Source organism: Cervus canadensis, chromosome 29 (genome assembly GCF_019320065.1).
Source record: "Cervus canadensis isolate Bull #8, Minnesota chromosome 29, ASM1932006v1, whole genome shotgun sequence".
Taxonomy (NCBI): Eukaryota; Metazoa; Chordata; class Mammalia; order Artiodactyla; family Cervidae; genus Cervus; species Cervus canadensis.
In genome coordinates, this window is record NC_057414.1 from 11,189,775 (window position 1) to 11,212,085 (window position 22,311).

General features: G+C 44.4%; 2 protein-coding genes and 1 pseudogene across 2 annotated transcripts; all 3 read left to right on the plus strand.

Moving 5' to 3' along the window:
- The first annotated feature begins 448 nt into the window (after nucleotides 1–448).
- Nucleotides 449–8,418, plus strand: LOC122431430. Its single transcript, XM_043452738.1, is given in 4 exon segments — nucleotides 449–515; nucleotides 1,590–1,934; nucleotides 1,985–2,516; nucleotides 7,788–8,418. Coding segments are annotated over 4 exon segments (1,575 nt in total).
- On the plus strand, nucleotides 6,666–7,780 carry LOC122430942. The gene has a single exon (XM_043451912.1). It carries the CDS (start codon nucleotides 6,997–6,999, stop codon nucleotides 7,738–7,740), a length of 744 nt encoding a protein of 247 aa, XP_043307847.1. The 5' UTR covers nucleotides 6,666–6,996; the 3' UTR covers nucleotides 7,741–7,780.
- Nucleotides 8,419–19,167: 10,749 nt separating the features above from the next.
- LOC122431432 lies at nucleotides 19,168–21,646 on the plus strand (annotated as a pseudogene).
- Nucleotides 21,647–22,311: the final 665 nt, after the last annotated feature.

Sequence of the window (22,311 nt, forward strand, 5' to 3'; positions counted from 1 at the left end):
AAATCAGGAGACTTTCTCATATGTTATTTTTGCCATGAAGTGCTATTAAGTCTTATAACCCAAGATAGATAGTGAGATATCCAGTCAAGTGGGGCTCTTCTTATGAATTTAAAGCACACATTTTCTAATTCATTCAGCATCTACTGTTTTCTAAGTCATGTCTTGTTGTAGAGGATATAAAACCTAAAAGTTACAATTGTTGACTTTATAGTATGTCATTCTATCCTTGAAGATTGAACAAATTTTGTAAGCATGTCTTATTGCATAGGAAACAAGCCTAAAATTTACAGTTCTTGACTTCATAGTATTTCACTGAAGATTGAACAGTAAGTATAATCAGTAATAGAAAGCATTATCATTGAAAGAGCCATGCAAAGCATATGTAGGGTCACAATATACAAAGGGTGACTAATACAGGAGCCAAGATGAAGTGAAAGGAATAATGAGAATGAGGCAGGAGAGGCGGAACAGTCTGTCACAGACGTTAATGGGCCAGGACAGCGTACACACTCCAGGTGTGGTCCTAGTCCTTCCCTTCCCCGGCTGTGACCCAGTGTGTTCCCAATTTCTCTGTCCTGTCTCCTTGAAACGCTCACTGTCAGTTCCCAGAAAAATGACAACCACCTTAGTGCGCAGGGCAGAAAAGAAATCCCTGTTTGTATTTTTCCTTTCTGGATCAATAGCAGGAGAGATTTGGCAACACTTACTCTGGAGACTGAAACTACTAGTTATTGTCCTCTTTCCTGTTTGTACAGTTTGAAAATATTTAATCTGGGTATCATGTACAATATACAATCTAAGACAGGGAATTTAAATCAGCTGACTGTTTTGGGAATTCTATTGTTGGGAAAACAGTTGTTTGGATGAAGCTGTGGCCCGTTTATGTCTAATAGAGTTAGACCAGTAACTCCAGAGCCCTTTGGTACACGTGACTTGATGCGAGAATGCATGGAAGGGCAAAGGCAAGTACAAGTTTTGTCTGAAATGACTTAAAAGTGGCACAGTCAGTAATTGGGTTAAATGAATTTGAGTTATATAAAATTTGAGGGCATTTCCACATTAGTTTTATTTGTTCATTGCATAGTATTATTATTTTTAGAATATATAAAAATAAGTAAATTCATTTCTGTCTTACTATAAACAATTCCAGTTTCCTCTTTCATGAATTTGTGGTACTGTATGTTTTTTTGTAAATTGGTTAGATTTATAATTTGCATTTATTTTTATCAGAAACAAAGTTTTCACTGTATTTCTTGTATTATCTTTTAAAATATCAAGGGATTCAGCTTTGAACAAAAATAGGAATAAAAAATACAAACGTTATCTAGAAAAAAAATGTAAGCGGTGCTGCAGGAAAACATTGGATCAAAGATAGTATACAAAGGCCTCAGGGCCCTAGACTGAAGCCCTACAGCGCAGAATTCCGCGGCTCCAGGGGCGGGAGCAAGAGCAGGGGCGGCCCCGGGGACCCTCTGACCCTGCAGGTCTGAGACCCCCAGCCTCAGCCCCGCCTCTGGTTCCGTGTCACTGCGGGGGACAGAGCTCTTGTGAGCTTAGAGTCTTTCCCTGGTTCTCATACTTTCTGGAAGGAGCCTCCTCCTTCCCAGAGAGAGGCGCGTCTCCAAGAGATGTCTGCGAATCTGAGCTCCGTGCCATCGCCGGGCGGCGGGAGGCTCCTCTCCGCGCCCCGCCGAGCGCGCCCGCCGCCGAGAGAAGCGCAGAAACGGAGCGCGGGGTGCGCGGCTCCAGATCCCTGGGAGGACGCGGGAGGGCGCCCGGGGAGCCTGTCCCGGGCCGGGCTGCGGGAGGTGTCCGGCTCCGTCCGGCCAAAGCCGCGCAGGGAGTGAGGAGGCCGCGGAGGGCGACGGAGAGCAACCGAGTCCTGGTGGGAGACGGCGGCTTCCTCACGGGACCCGGGCTCCTTCTGTCCACGAGTGCCCAGTGGCGCCGAGGAGGCCTGCGTCCCCGGGGATGCTGTCGCGGTAAGGAGGCGGGTCGCACGTGAGAAAACCGGGATCTGCGGGCCCTGTGCAGGAAACGGGGCGCGCCAGGCCACTAAGTCCGAGAGGAGATTCGCGGACTTTTGTGGCCGTGACCTCACATCCGGCTCCGCGGGCAAGGACGCCGAGGGCCCGGGTGCGGAGCGAGGCCGCGGGGGACTTCTGTGTCCAGGGCGACCTGAGAGGCGGATCCCTGGGGCTGCCGGACCCCCCAGGCCAGGCGCAGCCGGCCGTGGACAGTGAACCCGGGAGCTCCTGTGTGCGCTCAGTTTCTCCTCCTCCTCGGAACCCCGAGGACGACTGCAACCCGCCAGGCTCCTCTGTCCATGGAATCTTCCACGCAAGAATTCCGGACGGGACTGCCGTTTCCTCCTCCAGCGGATCGTCCCTGGTCAAGCATCTACCCCGCGTCCTACCGGCGTGTCTTCTGTGTCTGGCGTTGGCAGGCAGAGTCCGTACTACTGAGCCTCCTGGGAAGCCCTGGTGCGCTCCTAGCACTGGCCTTTTTCCTCTGAGGTAAATCCAGCTGGGATTTCCGGTTTGTTTGTTTGCTTTCAACTCTGAATATCATGCTGTTTGTTTAAACTTATTTCTTCAAATAAACATGTACCAAGTCCAATATTTGCATGTACCATGCAAAATATAAAGGAGTAGAAAACATGTCGAATGCCAACACGGACGTGGAGTAATAGAAACTCATTTATTGCTCTTGGCAATGCAAAATGGCGCAGACACTTAGGAGTAAACTTTGGCAGTTCTTCCAAATCTAAACTTGTGTTTGTCCAGCAATCTCACTCTTTGTTATTTGCACAAGGGCTTAGAAAATGTCTGCTTACCCAAAGCCTGTACACAGATGTCTGTAGCAACTTTGTTCCTAACTGTAATAACACGGGAGCAACCAAGACGTCCCTCACTAGGTGAAGGGATGAGTAAACCATGGCGCATCCAGACCTTGGCATGTTACTCAGTGCTCAAAAGAAAGGAGCTATCAAACCACAGGATGACAGGAAGGAAGCCTGATTGTATATAAGAAAGTGAGGGAAGCCAGTCTGCAAAGGTCACAAAGGTTCCACTTTGCTGCAGGATTTTGCTTCTGGGGGAGGCTATGCATGTGTGAGGGAGGGGGTGTATCAGAATCCCCTTACTTCGCTCAGTTTTGCTGTAAACTTAAACTGTTCTAAAAAATTAGCTTTATTTAAAAAATGAAAAAAGAAGTGTTTCAGTGACCTCAGAACTCTGGCGCATTTACAATTAAATGTTTAACATTAATACTTTTCAAATAGACAAAGGGATTGTATAAAACAATAAAGAAAAATAAACGTATTTTCCCGCATGTTTTTCAAACTACATAGCTGCACATTTGTTTGTAATAATATCACCCAGATAGAAGTCATTGTTAAAAATCACAATGTTTTCCAGTCTCCCACTGGTGCATCTAATTTAATATTTTCTTAAGTGTTCATGTCCCAAATAAGCAAGGTAAGATATTTTCACTAGCAATCCAAAAGCGGTTAACTTTTAAAATAATAAAACTAAAGATAAGTAATACTAAATACTAAAGATGGAGAAACAGAGACTAGGTTTTTCTTCTTGTATGATACCAAAACTGCAAGAAATCATGGCTTCTAGATGTATAAGCACATAACAAGGAAAATAAACAGAAAAATGGAGAGCACCAGAAATTATAATTATGTGGGTAAATATATAAGGTTTTATTTTGCTATTTGAAACTCTTTAAGATAATGGAATATCTTTTAAAAATAAAAACATTATGATAATAAAATAGCAATATGACAATTATTAAAAACTTCACAATATTATGAAGCTTTTACTATCTATATAAATGTAAAATATATGACAAACATATTACAGAGTTTGGAAGGAGAAATACATACATTTATATTTATTTACACATAAAATATGGTTATTTTAGTATTTGTGAAGTGGTGAGATATCATATATATATATATAGACTATGATAAGTTAAAGATATATATTATAAACTTTTTATAAACAACTAAAATAACTTTAAATTTGGGGTTACAACTAATGAGCCAACAAAGGTGACAAAATGGAATCATAAACAATATGTTATAAAGACAGGAAGAGAGAAGAAAGGGGAACAACATGTGGGAAAACAGTAAACAAATGGCAGCAATGATAGACTGACAGATAACCATATCAATAATCACATTTAATATAAGTGGTGGAAACATTCCAGTTAAAGGCAAATGTTTTCAGATAGATAAAAAAGTAAGGTACAAACTATATGTTGTCTAAAATCTCAAAATATAGATTCATAAATTGGCTAAATTAAAACAACTAAATAGTCATACATGTTAACACTATTCTAAGAGGAATAGGAGTGCCTATATTAATATTAGAAACAATAAATTTCAGAATAAAAATATTATTACCAGGTCATTTCAAAGTGATAAAGGGATCAAATCATCAAGAGGACTTAAGACTCCTAAGTGTTCATGCACCTAATAAGAGAGATTCACATTATATAGGGCTAAAACTGATAGAACTGCCAAGATAAATGGAAATTGTAGCCTGAGATTTCAATAGATATTTTAATATCTCTTGGAACACTGAAATCCATAGATTAATAGATCAGTAGATCAAATTGACCCATAGATTAAATAGAAGATCATGAAGTACAGACAACAGTATGAACCAAATTGTCCTAATGGACATGTATAGAACGTGACTCCCAGTGACAATATATTGTGTTACTGCAAAGAACATAAATGGAGGAGTGACACTACCTAATGTCAAAACTTATTTAAAGCAACAGTAATCACAACTGAGTGGTGTTGGTGTGCAAAGAAATAACTAAATTGATGGCACAAAAAGAAAGAGCTCAGAAATATACCTCTGTATATGAGAAAATGGATTTTTAAAAATAAAGTTGAAAGGAATCTATTGGAGAAAACATAATCTTTTCAAAAATTTATACTGAAACACTAACTGCAAAAAACTCAGAAAGTTCCAATAAATAGCACAAATCATCCACAAAAAAATCAAATTGGTTATAAGCATAAAGATAAAACCTAGCCATTTCTGTCCTTTATTGGGTCCATCTTTGCATGAAATGTTCCCTTGGTATCCCCAATTTTCTTGAAGAGATCTCTAGTCTTTCCCATTCTATTGTTTTCCTCTATCTCTTTGCCTTGTTCACTTAAGAAGGCTTTCTTATCTCTCCTTGCCATTCTCTGGAACTCTGCATTCAGTTGAGAATATCTTTCCCTTTCTCCTTTGCCTTTCCCTTCTCTTCTTTTCTCAGCTGTTGTAAAACCTCTTCAGAAACACTTTACCTTCTTGCATTGATTACATGGATCACAGCTTTGTGTAACTCAAGGAAGGTATGAGTCATACCTTGCAGGGCCACCAATCATGGACGAGTCATGGTGGAGAGTTCTGACAAAATGTGGTCCACTGGAGAAGGGAATGGCAAACCACTTCAGTGTTCTTGCCTCAAGAACCCCATGAACAGTATGAAGAAAGAGTGGAGATATACTTATATATATACAATATATAAACTGATTCACTTTGCTGTACAACTGAAGCTAAACACAATATTGTAAATCAACCATAGTTCAGAGAATTTAAAAAATAAGGTATCTTTCCTTGAGCTGGAGAAGGAACTGGCAAACCACTCCAGTATTCTTGCTGGAGAATCCCATGGATGGAGGAGCCTGGTAGGCTACAATCCACAGGGTTGCAAAGAGTCGGACTCCACTGAGCGACTTCACTTTCACTTTCACTTTTCCTTGAGTGGAGCATGATGGCCCATCTTGGATTGTGAAAGAAAAATTCAAAACGACTCCATAGCACTGCCATTCTGAGTGAAAACCCCTCCCGGTTATCAGTTGATCACTGATGAATATTATTGCTGGGCAAATGGAGATTTATCATTATTTGTCATATTAGTCTCTCTACTTTTGTATATGTTTGAAGTTTTTGATTAAAAAAAAAAAAGTGATGCTGAGAAGAGGAAAATAGTTTTCCCTGGTGAATTTGGGCTCTGAACAGAGATATGAATAAAACCACTGTAGAGCAGAAAAGGGGAAAAAATAAATTTTTATGGTTTCATCTCTCTGTTACCAGCTCATATTTTGATTGCCTATTTCATGTCTTTAAACATATTAAATCTTAATCACACTCTGTTGTTGATAAACTGTAATAAATGTAACATGGGGAGTCTAAAAAAAAAAAAAAAAGAAAGAAAACCCCTCCCGAGAAGAAGAAAAAAACTTTTTCAAACCAACCAATCAGAAGGAGACAAGTTGCCCTCCACCCCTAGGCAATCTAAGAAGGGTGGGAAAGTCCCTCACCCCACCCTCACCCCACCAAGACTTCCTGCTTCCCCTGCTGCACAGTATGAATTAGCCAATCCCCCTAAGCTTCCCTTCCCGCTTCTCCTGCTATACAGTATAAAAAAGATTCGCTGCTTTCACTCGGGGCTCCTTTGCCATTGTGTGAAGAGAGTCCCTGCTCGAGCTTGTAATAAAGTTCCTCACTGCTTTTGCATCGATCCTTTTGCGGCTCCTGTGGTGTTTGGTGGGATTCCGCGATCCGGGTACAACATTTTGGGGGCTCGTCCGGGATCCCCCGAGCCCTTCAGGACCCGCGCTTCGGAGGACGAACGGCCGGTAAGCAGTAGCAGCAGCTGCATCTGTGTCTGTAGGGGGGCCCCAATCTGTATCTGTACCTGGACTTAAACCTAGGCGGACGCGCCGATAACAGTCTCCAGCAGAAGATGTCTCTTCCGGCTCCCACTCTGTAGTCCTGGGGGACTACTCTGTACTTTTTTTCTCGGGATTGCGCGCTCTGTTATTTGTCTGGTGTGTTGTCCTGTTTGTTCATTGTGTGACTGACTGACGATGGGACAGACCCAATCTGGATGCTCTCCGCTTACCTTAATAACTGACCATTTCAAAGAATTAGAGCTCGAGCTCATAGTCTGAGTATAGAAATTAAAAAATCTCGGATGGTCATCTTTTGCAGCGCTGAATGGCCCAGCTTTAACGTAGGCTGGCCTCCTGAAGGGACTTTCGACTTAAGGACTGTCCGGAGAGTCCAAGAAATCATCCTCAGACCTCAGAGCGGACATCCAGACCAGGTCCCATATATCCTGGATTGGAAAGATTTAATAGTCAGCGCAACCCCTTGGATCCAACCCTTTTTACCTCCACAGGCAGCGGCAGCCACGGAGATCCTAGTGGCTGAAGAAAAGACAAAGCCTCTGGCTTCCCCTTCCGCCCCTGTTTTGCAGGAAGATTCGACTCTCGATCTCCTTATCACACCTCCACCATACTCTCTCCCTCCTCCTATTCAGCCCGAACCCCCACTCCCCCAACCTTCCCCAGAAGCGGCTGGGGGAGGACCTGCAATGAACACCCGAAATCGCAGGGCCGCCTCCCCTGGGGGGCCTGCCGACTCTACTTCAGCAGCTATTCTTCCTCTCAGGGCTCTGGGTCCCCCTGATGCTGATGGAAATCAGCCCCTTCAATATTGGCCCTTTTCTACTAGTGATTTGTACAATTGGAGGACCCAGAATGCCCCATTTTCAGAGAGACCTAAAGAGCTTATTAATTTGTTAGAAACTGTTCTGTTCACTCATCAACCTTCATGGGATGATTGTCAGCAGCTACTCCAGATATTATTCACCACAGAAGAAAGAGAAAGGATCCAGCTAGAGGCACGGAAACTGGTGCCGGGAGATAATGGGTAATCCACGGCCAACCCTGAGATGATTGACTCTTCCTTCCCTTTATCTAGGCCACAGTGGGACTATAACACGGCAGAAGGTAAGGAGCGGCTCCGGGTCTACCGCCAGACTCTGTTGGGGGGTCTCAAAGCAGCCACTCGCAGGCCCACTAATTTGGCTAAGGTAGGTAATGTACAGCAAGGGAGAGAAAAGAGTCCTGCGGCGTTCCTGGAGAGACTGATGGACGCATTCCGTCAGTACACTCCCATGGACCCTGAGGCAGAAGATACTAGGTCAGCTTTAATGATGCATTTTATTAATCAGTCAGCCCCAGACGTAAGAAAAAAGTTACAGAAGATAGATAGATTAGGTGAAAAATCTATTCAGGATCTGGTGGCAGTAGCAGAAAAAGTTTATAATAACCAAGAGACACCTGAAGAGAAGCAGACTAGAGCCGCCGACCGACAGACCCGAAATATGGCTCGCATTCTCCTAGCAGCCACCAGCGCCCGGCCTAACGAATGAGAAAAGAGATTGAGACAACTGGCAGAAGGTAAGCTGAAACCCAACCCCCAAGAAAAACCAAAGTTAGGACGAAACCAGTGTGCATATTGTAAGAAAGAAGGACATTGGGCTAAAGATTGCCCTAAAAAGTTCAAACAAGGAACCAACGATTTGGCTCTGGGGAACCTGAGCGACTAGGGGAGATGGGGCCCAGAACCCCTCCCCGAGCCCAGGGTAACCTTAAAAGTGGAGGGGACCCCAATTGAGTTTTTAGTGGACACTGGCGCCGAACATTCTGTCCTGCTTGACCCACGGGGAAAACTCTTTTCAAAGACTTCATGGGTGCAAGGGGCCACTGGTATGAAAAAATATTCATGGACTACCCGAAGAAACCTAGATCTGAGCACGGGCCGGGTATCCCACTCTTTCATGGTCATACCAGACTGCCCCTACCCACTGCTTGGGCGAGACTTGCTAACCAAAATAGGAGCCCAGATCCATTTCTCACCTGAGGGGGTAGATGTTACAGACCCGGCCGGGAGGCTGGTACAAGTTCTAACCATGCAAATAGAAGATGAGTACAGATTACACCAAGGCTCCCCCGAAGTAGTCCCTGAGGCTGATATGCAACAGTGGCTTAATGAATACCCACAAGCCTGGGCAGAAACCGGAGGTCCAGGCTTAGCCAAACATCGGCCCCCAATTTATATTGAACTCAAACCAGGAGCAGAGGCCGTCAGAGTCAAGCAATATCAGATGCCACAAGAGGCACAGAGAGGTATTCGCCCTCACATTCGCAGGCTGTTGGCTCAGGGCATCCTACGCCCATGCCAATCCAACTGGAATACCCCCCTTCTCCCAGTCAGAAAGCCGGGGTCCAATGACTACAGGCCAGTGCAGGATTTGAGACAAGCTAACCAACGGGTGATGGACATCCACCCCACAGTACCAAACCCCTATACTCTTTTGAGCTCCTTGAACCCCAATCACCAGTGGTATACGGTACTGAACTTGAAAGATGCTTTTTTTAGCCTCCCCCTGGCACCCAAAAGCCAGAATATTTTCACCTTCGAATGGTCAGATCCAGAGGAAGGCATTCACGGGCAACTAACTTGGACGAGACTACCACAAGGATTCAAGAACTCGCCCACGATCTTCAACGAAGCCTTACATGAGGACCTGGGTGAGTAACGTATCCAACACCCACGTGTTACCTTGCTACAGTATGTGGACGACCTTTTATTGGCCACAGAATCCCAACAAACCTGTCTGGAGGCAACCAGAGACTTGCTATATACTTTAGGTGAGCTGGGATATCGGGCCTCCGCAAAGAAAGCACAAATTGGCAGACAAGGGGTTCATTACCTGGGATACATATTAAAAGGACAGCGGTGGCTGTCCAAAGCTAGAAAAGAGACTGTGTTAAAGATTCTTAAGCCCCAGAGTCAACGCGGAATTAGAGAATTTCTGGGGTCTGCTGAATTCTGTAGATTATGGATCCCAGGTTTTGCTGAAATGGCAAGACCACTATACCAGGCAACAAAAGAGACTATACCATTTGCCTGAACAGAGGAAATGGATAAAGCCTTCCAGGACATTAAGGCAGCCCTCCTGTCAGCCCCTGCTCTAGGTCTGCCTGACATCACTAAGCCCTTCCTTCTCTATGTAGATGAGAGCAGAGGGGTAGCCAAAGGGGTGTTACTCCAGAAACTGGGACCTTGGAAAAGACCAGTGGCATATCTTTCAAAAAAGCTGGACCCAGTGGCTAGTGGATGGCCACCCTGCTTGCGTATGGTGGCTGCTGTGGCCTTGTTAGTAAAAGACGCTGGCAAATTAACCCTGGGACAAGAACTGCAAATAACAACCCCTCAAGCCATAGAGGGTATATTGAGACAACCTTCAGATCGATGGATCAGTAACGCTAGACTGACCCATTACCAGGGACTACTACTAAACCCTACCAAGATCATTTTTCAGCCACCAACTACCCTGAACCCAGCCTCACTCCTGCCAGATCCAGACCTGGACGCTCCACTACATGACTGTGCTGACATCCTGGCTCAGGTATGTGGGGTCCGAGCTGATCTGAAAGACATCCCCCTTCCGGATACTGAACTGACTTGGTACATGGATGGGAGCAGCTTCGTACAGAATGGACAAAGGTATGCAGGTGCTGCTGTGACCACGGAGACAGAAGTCATATGGGCTGCCCCTTTGGCCCATGGGACATCGGCCCAAAAAGCCAAACTTATAGCATTGACTGAAACCCTCAAAAGAGGTAGAGAAAAAAACCTGACCATTTATACTGACAGCAGATACACCTTTGCCACAGCACACATTCACGGGGCCATCTGTAGAGAGAGGGGGCTCCTGACGGCTGAAGGAAAAACTATAAAAAATAAAGAGACAATTCTTGAGCTTCTACAGGCCCTCTGGCTGCCCAAGAAACTGGCCATAGTCCACTGCCCAGGCCACCAAAGAGTCGACTCCCCCGTGGCAAGGGGAAATCGACTGGCTGATCTTTCGGCCAAGGAGGCTGCTCTAGCATCTGTTACCCCAGTTTTGGCAGCTCGACTCCCTGACCCAGGGACCATGACTCTACCCGATAACCCCGAATACAGTGAAACAGATATAAAATGGATTAACTCCTTACCTGTGACTCAATTTAAAAATGGCTGGTGGAAAGACGCTAAGTCAGCGCCTATCCTACCTGAAAAACTGGGGACAGAACTGCTCTGGAAAATTCATAATGCAACCCATTTAGGGGTGAAAAAAATGCAAGATCTCGTTAGAACTGCAAAGATTGTCATCAAAGACTACCAGGCAAAAACAGAAAAAATTGCCTCAGACCGTAAGGCTTGCCTGCTAACTAACCCAACAAAGACTTCAGGAGCAACCAAAGGAGCCAGAGAAAGGGGAACACACCCTGGAGCCTACTGGGAAGTAGACTTTACTGAGGTAAAACCGGGACAATACGGATATAGATACCTGCTGGTCTTCATTGATACTTTTTCTGGATGGGTAGAGGCCTACCCAACGAAAAAAGAGACAGCCCAGGTAGTAACAAAAAAAACTCTTAGAAGAGATCCTGCCGTGTTTCGGATTCCCTACACAGGTAGGTTCTGATAACGGTCCCTCCTTTGTCTCCAAGGTAAGTCAGGGACTGGCGGCGGTTCTGGGGACAAATTGGAAATTACATTGTGCCTATCAACCCAAGAGTTCAGGGCAAGTAGAAAGAATGAACAGAACCTTAAAAGAGACCTTGACCAAATTAACGCTAGAGACTGGCGGGCACTGGGTGGCGCTCCTCCCCTTTGCCTTGTTCCGGGTACGGAACTCACCTTACATGTTGGGGCTAACCCCCCTTGAAATTATGTTCGGGAGACCTCCCCCTATTGTATCTAGTTTAAAGACTGATTTAATAGCCGACTTGCCTGTTGATGCTCTGTTTTCCTCTCTCCGACTCCTCCAACAGGTGCACAAAGACATTTGGAAACGGCTAGAAGCCCTACACCTCACCAAGCCACCGCCAGAGCCACATCGTTTCCAGCCAGGAGATTGGGTCTATGTGCGAAGACACCACTCAGGCACCCTCGGACCACGCTGGAAAGGACCCTACTCCGTCATCTTGGTCACACCAACGGCCCTCAAAGTAGACGGTATATCAACGTGGGTCCACTTCTCGCATGTGAGGCCTGCTGATCCTTTCACTGACATCTACGAGGTTCTGCCACAATGGAGAGTTTCCAAGCATTCGGACAATCCACTCAAGTTAAAACTTCAGAAACGCCCCAGAGAAGTATCTCCCTCTTAAGGTACTTTGTGCTCTGGGCAGCCATCCAAGGGCTTACCTCAGCCAGTTCCCATCATCCAGTTAACATGACTTGGGTGGTCTACAACCCTGAGACCAGAGAACTACTTAATTCGACTTCCAGTGTAGCCCCCAAAGGGACATGGTGGCCTGTATTGACCTTTGATTTATGCGTCCTGGCAGCCGACATTAACGGCTTCCATGGTCCCAGTCAACTGAGTGACTTCATCGGGAGCCCTCAGTTTGGGACCCTCGGCCTTTTTGACTGGGCCTTCCAAGGAGACACACCATGCACAATACCAACACCCATATATGTCTGTCCAGGGGGAGGAAGGGATCGGAACCAAATTGCAAAATGTGGGGGAGTTGATTCTTTTTATTGCGCCGCCTGGGGATGTGAAACTACAGGAACGGTCCATTGGCTCACCAATCCCGTCAAAGACCTCATTCAGGTAAAATTACCCCAAGACTTCCCACCATGTAAGAAGCTGTCGTCTAAACCTGGACAATGTTTTCCATTACAGATTAAGTTCACTGATGAGGGAAAAAAGTTTACCAGGTGGGACGTAGGCAGAGCCTGGGGCCTACGTCTTTATCAGATTGGATTCGATAATGGATTCCGGTTTGAGATCAAATTACAGCTGGGACCACTCTATTTGGCCCCCACGGTAGCTTTGGGACCAAACCAGGTGATAGCCCCAAAACCTTCCCAGATGACAACCCCAAAACCTCCCTCCCAGAACCAAAGTCGTATACTGGACCTACTCCACACACTCCCCCCATAGCTCCCCCCATAGTTGACATGTCCCCCCCCTACAGAACCCCCTTATAAAAATGATCTCCTCAGCTTACCTTACCCTTCATGCCTCTCATCTGGACTTAACAAATGGTTGCTGGCTCTGATATAATATTAGGCCTCCTTATTATGAGGCAGTTGCTTTTTCTTCAGGATTCAATATGACTGCCAATGTCTCAGCCTGTAGATGGCAGCAACAACCTGGTACGGGCCGCCTGACAGTAAGCTCCATTACGGATATAGGCACCTGCATAGGAGCTTATGTTCCTATGCTGAGACTTATCAACACCTATGTAATCACACAGTCTCTATGACTAACCTCACTAATTCCACTCACCAGTGGATCATCCCACCAGAAAATGGGTGGTGGGCTTGCTCCGCCAGACTAACTCCATGTGCCCATCAGGCGGCACTAAAAACCTCCCAAGATTTCTGTGTCCTAGTCCATCTAATCCCCCGGCTGAACTATTATTCAGAAGAAGAACTGTAACCAAGGTTAGAGACACCAGGTCAGTATAGGGTAAAAAGAGAACCCGTCACTGCCCTAACTTTAACTGTCCTGTTGGGATTGGGGGCTATAGGAACTGGAAGTGGAACTGCAGCCTTAACGCTCCAAGATAAACAATATAACCAGCTAAGGGCTGCAATAGATGAAGATACTGAACAGCTCAAAAAATCCATTTCCCACCTCCAAGAATCCTTAAGTTCTCTGGCTGAGGTAGTGTTACAAAATAGAAGGGGTTTAGATCTGCTGTTCTTACAACAAGGAGGACTGTGTGCAGCCCTAGGAGAAGAATGCTGTTTTTATATTGACCATTCAGGAGTAGTACAGAAATCTCTTCAAAAAGTTAGAGAAGGCCTAAGCAGGCGAAAACAAGAAAGAGAAAATGAACAATCATGGTTTGAGTCTTGGTTTAATACTTCCCCTTGGTTGACTACCCTGATTTCTTCTCTATTAGGACCCCTCATTCTACTGTTATTAATTTTAACTATAGGTCCCTGCATATTAAATAGAATTATGTCTTTTGTAAAAGATAGATTCAATACCGTTCACCTGGTGTTACTCAGATCTCAGTATTCGACTGTCCCCACAGATGATATAGAAGACCCATGATTGGGCCTTCCATAGGAACAAAGAGAGGGGGAAATGTGAAAGAAAAATTCAAAACGACTCCATTTTAGATAGCACTGCCATTCTGAGTGAAAACCCCTCCAAAGAAGAAGAAAAAAACTTTTTCAAACCAACCAATCAGAAGGAGACAAGTTGCCCTCCACCCCTAGGCAATCTAAGAAGGGCGGGAAAGTCCCTCACCCCACCAAGACTTCCCGCTTCCCCTGCTGCACAGTATGAATTAACCAATCCCCTTAAACTTCCCTTCCCACTTCCCCTGCTATACAGTATAAAAAAGATTCACTGCTTTCACTCGGGGCTCCTTTGCCATTGTGTGAAGAGAGCCCCTGCTCGAGCTTGTAATAAAGTTCCTCACTGCTTTTGCATCGATCCGCAGCTCCTGTGGTGTTTGGTGGGATTCTGTGATCCGGGTACAACAGGATTAAATAGGAAAATGTTTTGAGGAATAGGATGGAAACAGTCAGAATAGAGAAAATCTTAAGAGATGGCGGTCAAACTTCATAGACAGTATCACATTTCTTTCACATTGTCTATGGTTTCTTTTAGTCTATCCTGCAGTGTATGATTACGCCATAATCCTTAACTTCACAAGCTAGCATCATTATTTCAAATGTGCATACAGATTGCATAATAGAATGATAGAGTATGAGATGATATGCTGGGAATGACTAAAAGGAACAGAGTCTTGGGGAATAACCACCATCCGCTATTGTGTGTTCAGTTACAGCCAGAGCAAAAGCAATACTGTGTAATCAAACCAAACAAAAGACAAACAGACCTCTATAATCTCTAAATGTTAGCAAATTTGTTGTCTGGGATTAGATGCAGCTTCTACTGCAGTTTTGCTTGTAGGGCTTGGGTCTGACATTTTCCAGCCAGAACTGTCTATGAGTCTAAGCCTGCTTTTCTTATCCAGGTAGATTCTAGGAAGAAGCTCATATGTCAAAAACAATTTGACATTTAAAATTGACTTTTATTGGACTCTTACTCTGTTTCAACTGTGTAAAGTTCCTAAAATCAAGTAACCACCTACACTCATAGGCTGTCTGACAATGTGAGAAGTTATCGGTGAAGACATGACCATCAAGATGCATTTCTGAATTCTCAGTGCTCTAACTAGTAGCTCCAGGAGGAATGCAGACCTTCACCTCTACACAACATCAGTGGGAGCAGGAAGCAGTGGGTTTCTGGGACTGAGCTCCAGCCTTGGGTAAGGACTCAGAGATAAGAAAGATGGAACACTGAATCCAGACTCATTTCTTACGTGTGAGAAAGATTTCCCACAGTCTTTTGACTACCCCTCCCCCCACCCTATCCAATGTGTTTTTCATTCCATAGCAAAACTTGTGAGCAGGCAGGGTTGGTGTATTGCTAGATGTTGAAGGAGAGATGTTGGTTTCTTGAATGCCACCAGGAATTCCTTCTACTCAGATGAGTCCTTCAGTGTCCCTGCCAGGCCTTTCTTTTATACTGGACACAAATGATAAGGGCTTAGTCAGGAATCTGACTGGTTGCCTGGAAACTCCATGCATGAGGTCGTCCTCATTAGCTACAGCAAAAAATAACAGTTTACTATTGTTTAAGAAAAGCTCTCCTTTAGAGAGGAAAAAGAAGGGGAAAGGCTATGGTAAGGAAAAATTGTTTGGTTTTTCATTGGCTTAATTGTCAGGAAAGTAGTCTTTCTTCTTGTTGGGGTCCACTCTGTTACCAGGATTGAGAACGCCCTCACCTGGTCTCTTGACTCTATGTCATTTAGGTTTTGTTTCTAGCTACATGCCTTCAACTGTGTGGCTCACAATAAACTATGGAAAATTCTGAAAGAGATGGGAATACCAGACCACCTCACCTGCCTCTTGAGAAACCTGTATGCAGGTCAGGAAGCAACAGTTAGAACTGGACATGGAATAACAGACTGGTTCCAAATAGGAAAAGGAGTACGTCAAGGCTGTATATTGTCACCCTGCTTATTTAACTTATATGAAGAGCACATCATGAGAAACGCTGGGCTGGAGAAAGCGTAAGCTGGAATCAAGATTGCTGGGAGAAATATCAATAACCTCAGATATGCAGATGACACCACCCTTATGGCAGAAAGTGAAGAAGAACTAAGAGCCTCTTGATGAAAGTGAAAAAGGAGCATGAAAAAGTTGGCTTAAAGCTCAACATTCAGAAAACTTAAGATCATGGCATCTGGCCCCATCACTTCATGGCAAATAGATGGGGAGATAGTGGAAATAGTGGCTGACTTTATTTTTCTGGGCTTCAAAATCACTGCAGACGGTAATTGCAGCCATGAAATTAAAAGAAGCTTACTCCTTGGAGGGAAAGTTATGACCAAACCTAGACAGCATATTAAAAAGCAGAGACATTACTTTGCCAACAAAGGTCTGTCTAGTCAAAGTTATGGTTTTTCCAGTGGTCATGTATGGATGTGACAGTTGGACTATAAAGAAAGCTGAGCAACAAAGATTTGATGCTTTTGAACTGTGGTGTTGGAGAAGACTCTTGAGAGTCCCTTGGACTGCAAGGAGATCCAACCAGTCCATCCTAAAGGAGATCAGGTCCTGGGTGTTCTTTTGAAAGACTGATGTTGAAGCTGAAACTCCAATACTTTGTCCCCCTGAGGCAAAGAACTAACTCATTTGAAAAGACCCTGATGCTGGGAGAAATTGGGGGCAGGAGGAGAAGGGGACGACAGAGGATGAGATGGCTGATGGCATCACCGACTCAATTGAAATGGGTTTGGGTGGACTCCAGGAGTAGGTGATGGACAGGGAGGCCTGGCATGCTGTGGTTCATGGGGTCACAAAGAGTCAGACACAACTGAATGACTGAACTGAACTGAACTGATAGTGACAGGTACCCAGCTGTGTAACATACGAAAGTGTTCTATGCCCTAAAAATATCTTGTGATCACCTATTCATCAGTCCTCCAACCGTAACTGCTGTTAACCAAGGATCATTTCACTCTCTATATATTTTTCTTTTTCTAGAATGTCTTATAGTTGGACTCATGAAGTATGTATCCTTTTCAGATTAACTTCTTTCACTTAGTGATATGCATTCAACTGTACTCCATGTCTCTTGCTAGTTTGCTCACTCATTTCTTTTTAGCAGTGAGTACTATTTCATGGCCTGGATGTACCAGAGTTTCTTTATCCATTCATCTACCTAAAGACATCTTGGTTGCTTTCAAGTTTTGTAGTCATGAGCAAAGCTGCTATAAGTAAGGGACTCCAGTTTTTTTTAATGGATTCACCTGATTTTGGCAAACATAAAAGAACATGATTATGGAATTTCACACTAGCAAGATATTTAACTTTGTACCAAACGGCCATGTTGTCTTTCAGAAAGTTTAGTCATTCAGTCAAGTCCAACCCTTTGTGACCCCATGGACTGTAACCCACCAGGCTCCTCTGTCCATGAGATTTTACAGGCAAGAATACTGGAGTGGGCTGCCATTCCTTTGTCCTGTCTTTAAGAAGGCTTGTAGTATTTTGAATTCCCATCATCAATGAATCAAAGTTCCTGATTCTCCCCATCCTCTCAGTATGTGGTGACAGCCATCTTTGGGATTTTGACCATTCTTATCCATGTGCTGTGGTTTGCCATTGCTATTTTAAAGTCCTTTGCTTTTCAGGCATTTACTTTTTTAAAGTCCCTTCATTTTCTCTTATTCTTTGTCCCTTGGGTGAGTAACCAGTCTTTATTTTGCTCATTTGTATGTTAAAGACTCTCTGGTGGAATTCATTGGAAGGCAGAGTGAATGGGGTCTGAAGATACTTAACTCTGTGAAAGAAGCTTCATAATGTTCAACATGAATCTCAATTCAGACTAGCCCAGTTTTCGTTTACGTTCTTAAGGGTAAATAAAATGATAGAAGAGACATATCCCAAATGGGATGTGCTCCTCTCATGTGTCACATAGGAGAGAAGGTTTCTTTTTCTTTCTTCACAGAATCATCACACTCACCTGCTGAATCTTGAGAGTGCAGATGCTGGAGATTCTGCTGAGATGTCTGAACTGCTGGAACTAGGTAAGTGTCCCGAAGACCTAGAAATGATGCTGGCTAAAAGTCAAGATGACTGGTCCAAAGAAGACACTGTGCAGTTACTGGAAAATATGGAGAAAAGCATTCCACCCAATGACAGGCACACGTTCAAAACAACCCAGTCAGTGATAGATTAGGAAAAAGTAGCTTTTAAAGAATTTTTTTGGGAAAAGTGTAAACTCAAATGGTTAGAGAGTTCCTATAACTTGAGAAAGCTTTGAACTTTGAAGGAACTAGTCCTGGAAGCTAAGGAAAATGTTGACAATCCTTCCAAAAGCAGAAAACACAAGAAACATCCTGATTTATCCAAGAAGCCCCTGACAGCTTACCGCCACTTTTTTAAAGAGATGAGACCTCAGATCCTCCAACAACACCCAAAGATGAGCAACCAGGAGCTAACCAAGTTCCGTCTGAGGAATACAGGAAGCTGCCAGAACAGCTCAAGCTGAAATACAGTCAAGATTTCCAGGAAGAGAAATAGGAGTTTCAGGAAAAAATGGCCCTGTTCAGAGAACAGCACCCTGAACTAGTACAGAACTCCAAGAAACCTGATGTCCCCAAAGGAAGCCAAAGCAAAGTGCCAAAAAAGTTTCAGGAAAATGTGCAAAAAGTGAAGTGTCCCCCAGAAAACCATTTACCCATGAAGTGGAAATTCAACGGAGAGCCCAAGAAGCCCCCGATGAATGGCTATCACAAGTTCCACCAGGATCTCTGGTCGAGCAGGGAGCTGAAAGTGGTGCCCCTGAGGGAGCGCATGGTAGAGATCAGTAGATGCTGGCAGTGGGTCCCCCAGGACCAGAAGAAGCTTTATAAGAAGCAGGCGGAGGAACTGCAGACACAGTACAAGCTGGACCTTGATCTCTGGCTCAGGACTCTGTCTCCTGAAGAATACGCTCCTTACAGAGAGGCGACCTGTGCTAAGCATAAGAACATGAGCATGATGGGGGGCCCGAACCCCAAGATTAGAAGGATGGGTCTGCAGTCCCCCTCATCAGGGAATTTGCAAGGAATGCTTAGAGAGGACCCGGGGCTTCAGGCTGCAGAGTCAGAATTATCAGACACGATTGGAGAACATTCTCCTGCCTCAGGGAGATCAGAAGATAATGAGAAAGATGCAGAGGAGGATGCCACTAACTCTTCAAACTAGTGCAGAGAAGATGAAGTCTGCAAATTTGAAAGCAGTGTGGATGAAGATGAAGATTGTGATGTTGAGAACACTGTCTCTAACTCACCTTTCTAAGGGGACTCCTCTGACTCAGACTCCAAAATTCATTTTTTATCCCTTAAATAGTGGACTTTCCAGAGGACTTTCCAACAAAACTCTAGGGAATCTATGTCAAAGGGAGTGGAGTCTCCTCCTTGCCAGTTTCCTTCCTTCTTTTCCTTACTTCCTTCTTTGTTTCCTTCCTTTCCCTTCCTCCTCCATATAAAGTAGGATAGGTTGGGAAGAAGAGAACTTGAGAAGTATTCACTGCATAAAGTTATATACATGAGAGGAAGGGACACTGATGGGAGAATAACTATAAATACGAACTAACATTGTTCCAACCTCCAATACCACCCATCCCTCCTCCTGCAAACCAGGATATATTTGAAAATCTGTTTAGGGTTAATGCCTTCTCATTACTCTTTCTTTTTTTTTCCCCTAAAAGTTCCTGGGTTTTTTCTTTCTTTTTTTTTTTTTTTTTTGTTTTTGTTTTTGTTTTTGTTTTCATGAAAACTTGCATTTACTAAATAGTTGCATCTTTTATATATGCAAAAATAGGTTTGAGTGTTAATTTTGTTGCTAGAAATCTTAGAGGTTTATTTTACTGTTCATAACTGTGTTTCTCAGTAAACAATTATAATACCAGAAATAATGATAATATTTACACTTGTTATGACTGAAATTTATTTCACACTATGTCTTGCCATATGTCTAAAGTGATGTTTATAGTGAAGCTATGTTATTGTCCTGATTATGACTTTAAAGCTGATGCTCCAAAGCATTAAGGCAGGGTTTCCACTGATGATGCCTGGAGGCTGAGTAGTGGTACCTGGAGTCTTGGGCTTCAAGAAGCACTTCAGCACTGTGCATGCACTGCTTGAAGACCATGTTCTCCTTCAAGCCACTGCAACCCACTGAAGCCCAAAAACACCTGCAGCTTGGCTCCCTGCTGTGTCTTCACACTGAGAACAGAGAGCAGGCAAGTGGCCACCTGGAGAGGGCAGGCTGACATCCCAGCAAAACCCGCTGTTTCAAAGATGCTAAATCTGAAGCAGTAAGGCTTTTGTCTGAATTATGCTGTCAAGAGACGTCCATTGATTCAAGAAAGTCGCTGCTGTGAGAAGCAATCTAGATCTCACAGCAGACCCTGTCCTGGAACTGAAGCTTGGTCTTCCAGGTTACACGACTGCACACACTTGAGAAGGACCCCATATCAGCCTGCTACCTCTTGCGTGTGGGGCCGGGAACGCCCGGGTGGTGGGATCTGAGTACACATGGGTGCTGTTCCTGCTCAGCAAGGGATGTGGCTGCTGTTGCAGGAAGTCCACCCACTGTTGACCCTCGGTGAACAGATAGTAGAACACCCTCAAGATAACCCCACTCAGAAAGGCTCTGTGTATCTTCTTCCTGGTGCTCCACGTAGGTGCTCCTGATGCCAGGCAGGTAAAGAGTAAGAAGCAGCAACAGCAGTGCATCTAGACCATCACCACACTGTGCTCGAAGAGATCCTGCTGATCCTGCAGATCCAGCAAATCCGCCGACCTCTTCCACCCGTTTCCCAAGGAGCACACATGCACACTTGTCAACGTGGAGACTGTGACGCACTCCATGCAAGCCAGCTACCGAGAGAAGGCGCAGAAGCACACAGACTTGTCCTCTTGCGGCTGGAGAATCTTAAGATGCTCGATTGCAGCCCGTCCTGTCCTCCTTCCAAATAATCCTGCGTGAGTACCCCGGCACGTGCAGGCTGGGCAGAGGATACGGGCCGCTGGGCTGCAGGAGATCTCCCAGGTCTGTTGGCTGCACCAGCAATGCAACCCCTGCCTTCCCACCCTCCTAGCCACACAGCTCAGCTGCGTACCCTGCCGGGCCTGGCCTGTGTCTCTGCCAACGGCATGGACAGTGCTGAAGCCCAGTTCACCACAGCTTTGAGGCTCACCAGTGACTGGGAGCTGTGGGCCTTCATTGTCACCAACCTGGTGAGCGGGTATATAAAGGAAGGAAACAGACACCCAGAGGGAACTGAACAGTTCGCTGGAGAGGGTCAGTCCAGACCACAGCCTGGCTGTCAGCTCCTACTACTTCTGAGTGTGTGGCTTTTCTACCTGTGTGTGCTCTTCTCCTTCCTCCAGAGCCGATACAAGGAGGTCAGACACGCTCTCCATCATGTTTATCTATGTTTAAGCCTTTCTTTTCTTCTAGGGCATTTTGTATGTAGAGCCGATTAAATAAGAACCTAAACAGTTAACATCTGTCTTGATATGAAAGTGCTTGTGGTGACCATTCTATTATCTGTATACATGTAAAGTTAGGGATAAGCTCTTAAGTGTGCAGTTAGAAATTCAGTGTGTGATGAAAGAAATCAAAGAGGACACAAATAGATGGAGAAACATACGGTGTTCATGGATTGGAAGAATCAATATTGTCAAAATGAGTATACTACGCAAAGCAATCTATAGATTCAATGCAATCCCTATTAAGTTACCAATGGTCTTTTTCACAGAACTAGAACAAATAATTTCACAATTTGTATGGAAATACAAAAAACCTCGAATAGCCAAAGTAAACTTGAGAAAGAAGAATGAAACTGGGGGAATCAACCTGCCTGACTTCAGCCTATACTACAAAGCCACAACCATCAAGACAGTATGGTACTGGCACAAAGACAGAATTATAGATCAATGGAACAGAATAGAAAGCCCAGAGATAAATCCACGAACCTATGGGCACCTTATCTTCAACAAAGGAGGCAAGAATATACAATGGAAAAAAGGCAACCTCTTTAACAAGTGGTGCTGGGAAAACTGGTCAACCACTTGTAAAAGAATGAAACTAGAACACTTTCTAACACCATACACAAAAATAAACTCAAAATGGATTAAAGATCTAAATGTAAGACCAGAAACTATAAAACTCCTAGAGGAGAACATAGGCAAAACACTCTGACATAAATCACAACATGATCCTCTATGACCCACCTCCCAGAATATTGGAAATAAAAGCAAAAATAAACAAATGGGACCTAGTTAAACTTAAAAGCTTTTGCACAACAAAGGAAACTATAAGCAAGGTGAAAAGACAGCCCTCAGATTGG

Coding starts and splice junctions, on each gene's coding strand:
- LOC122430942 (XM_043451912.1), top strand. CDS start 6,997: ATGGTCATCTTTTGCAGCGCTGAATGGCCCAGCTTTAACGTAGGCTGG.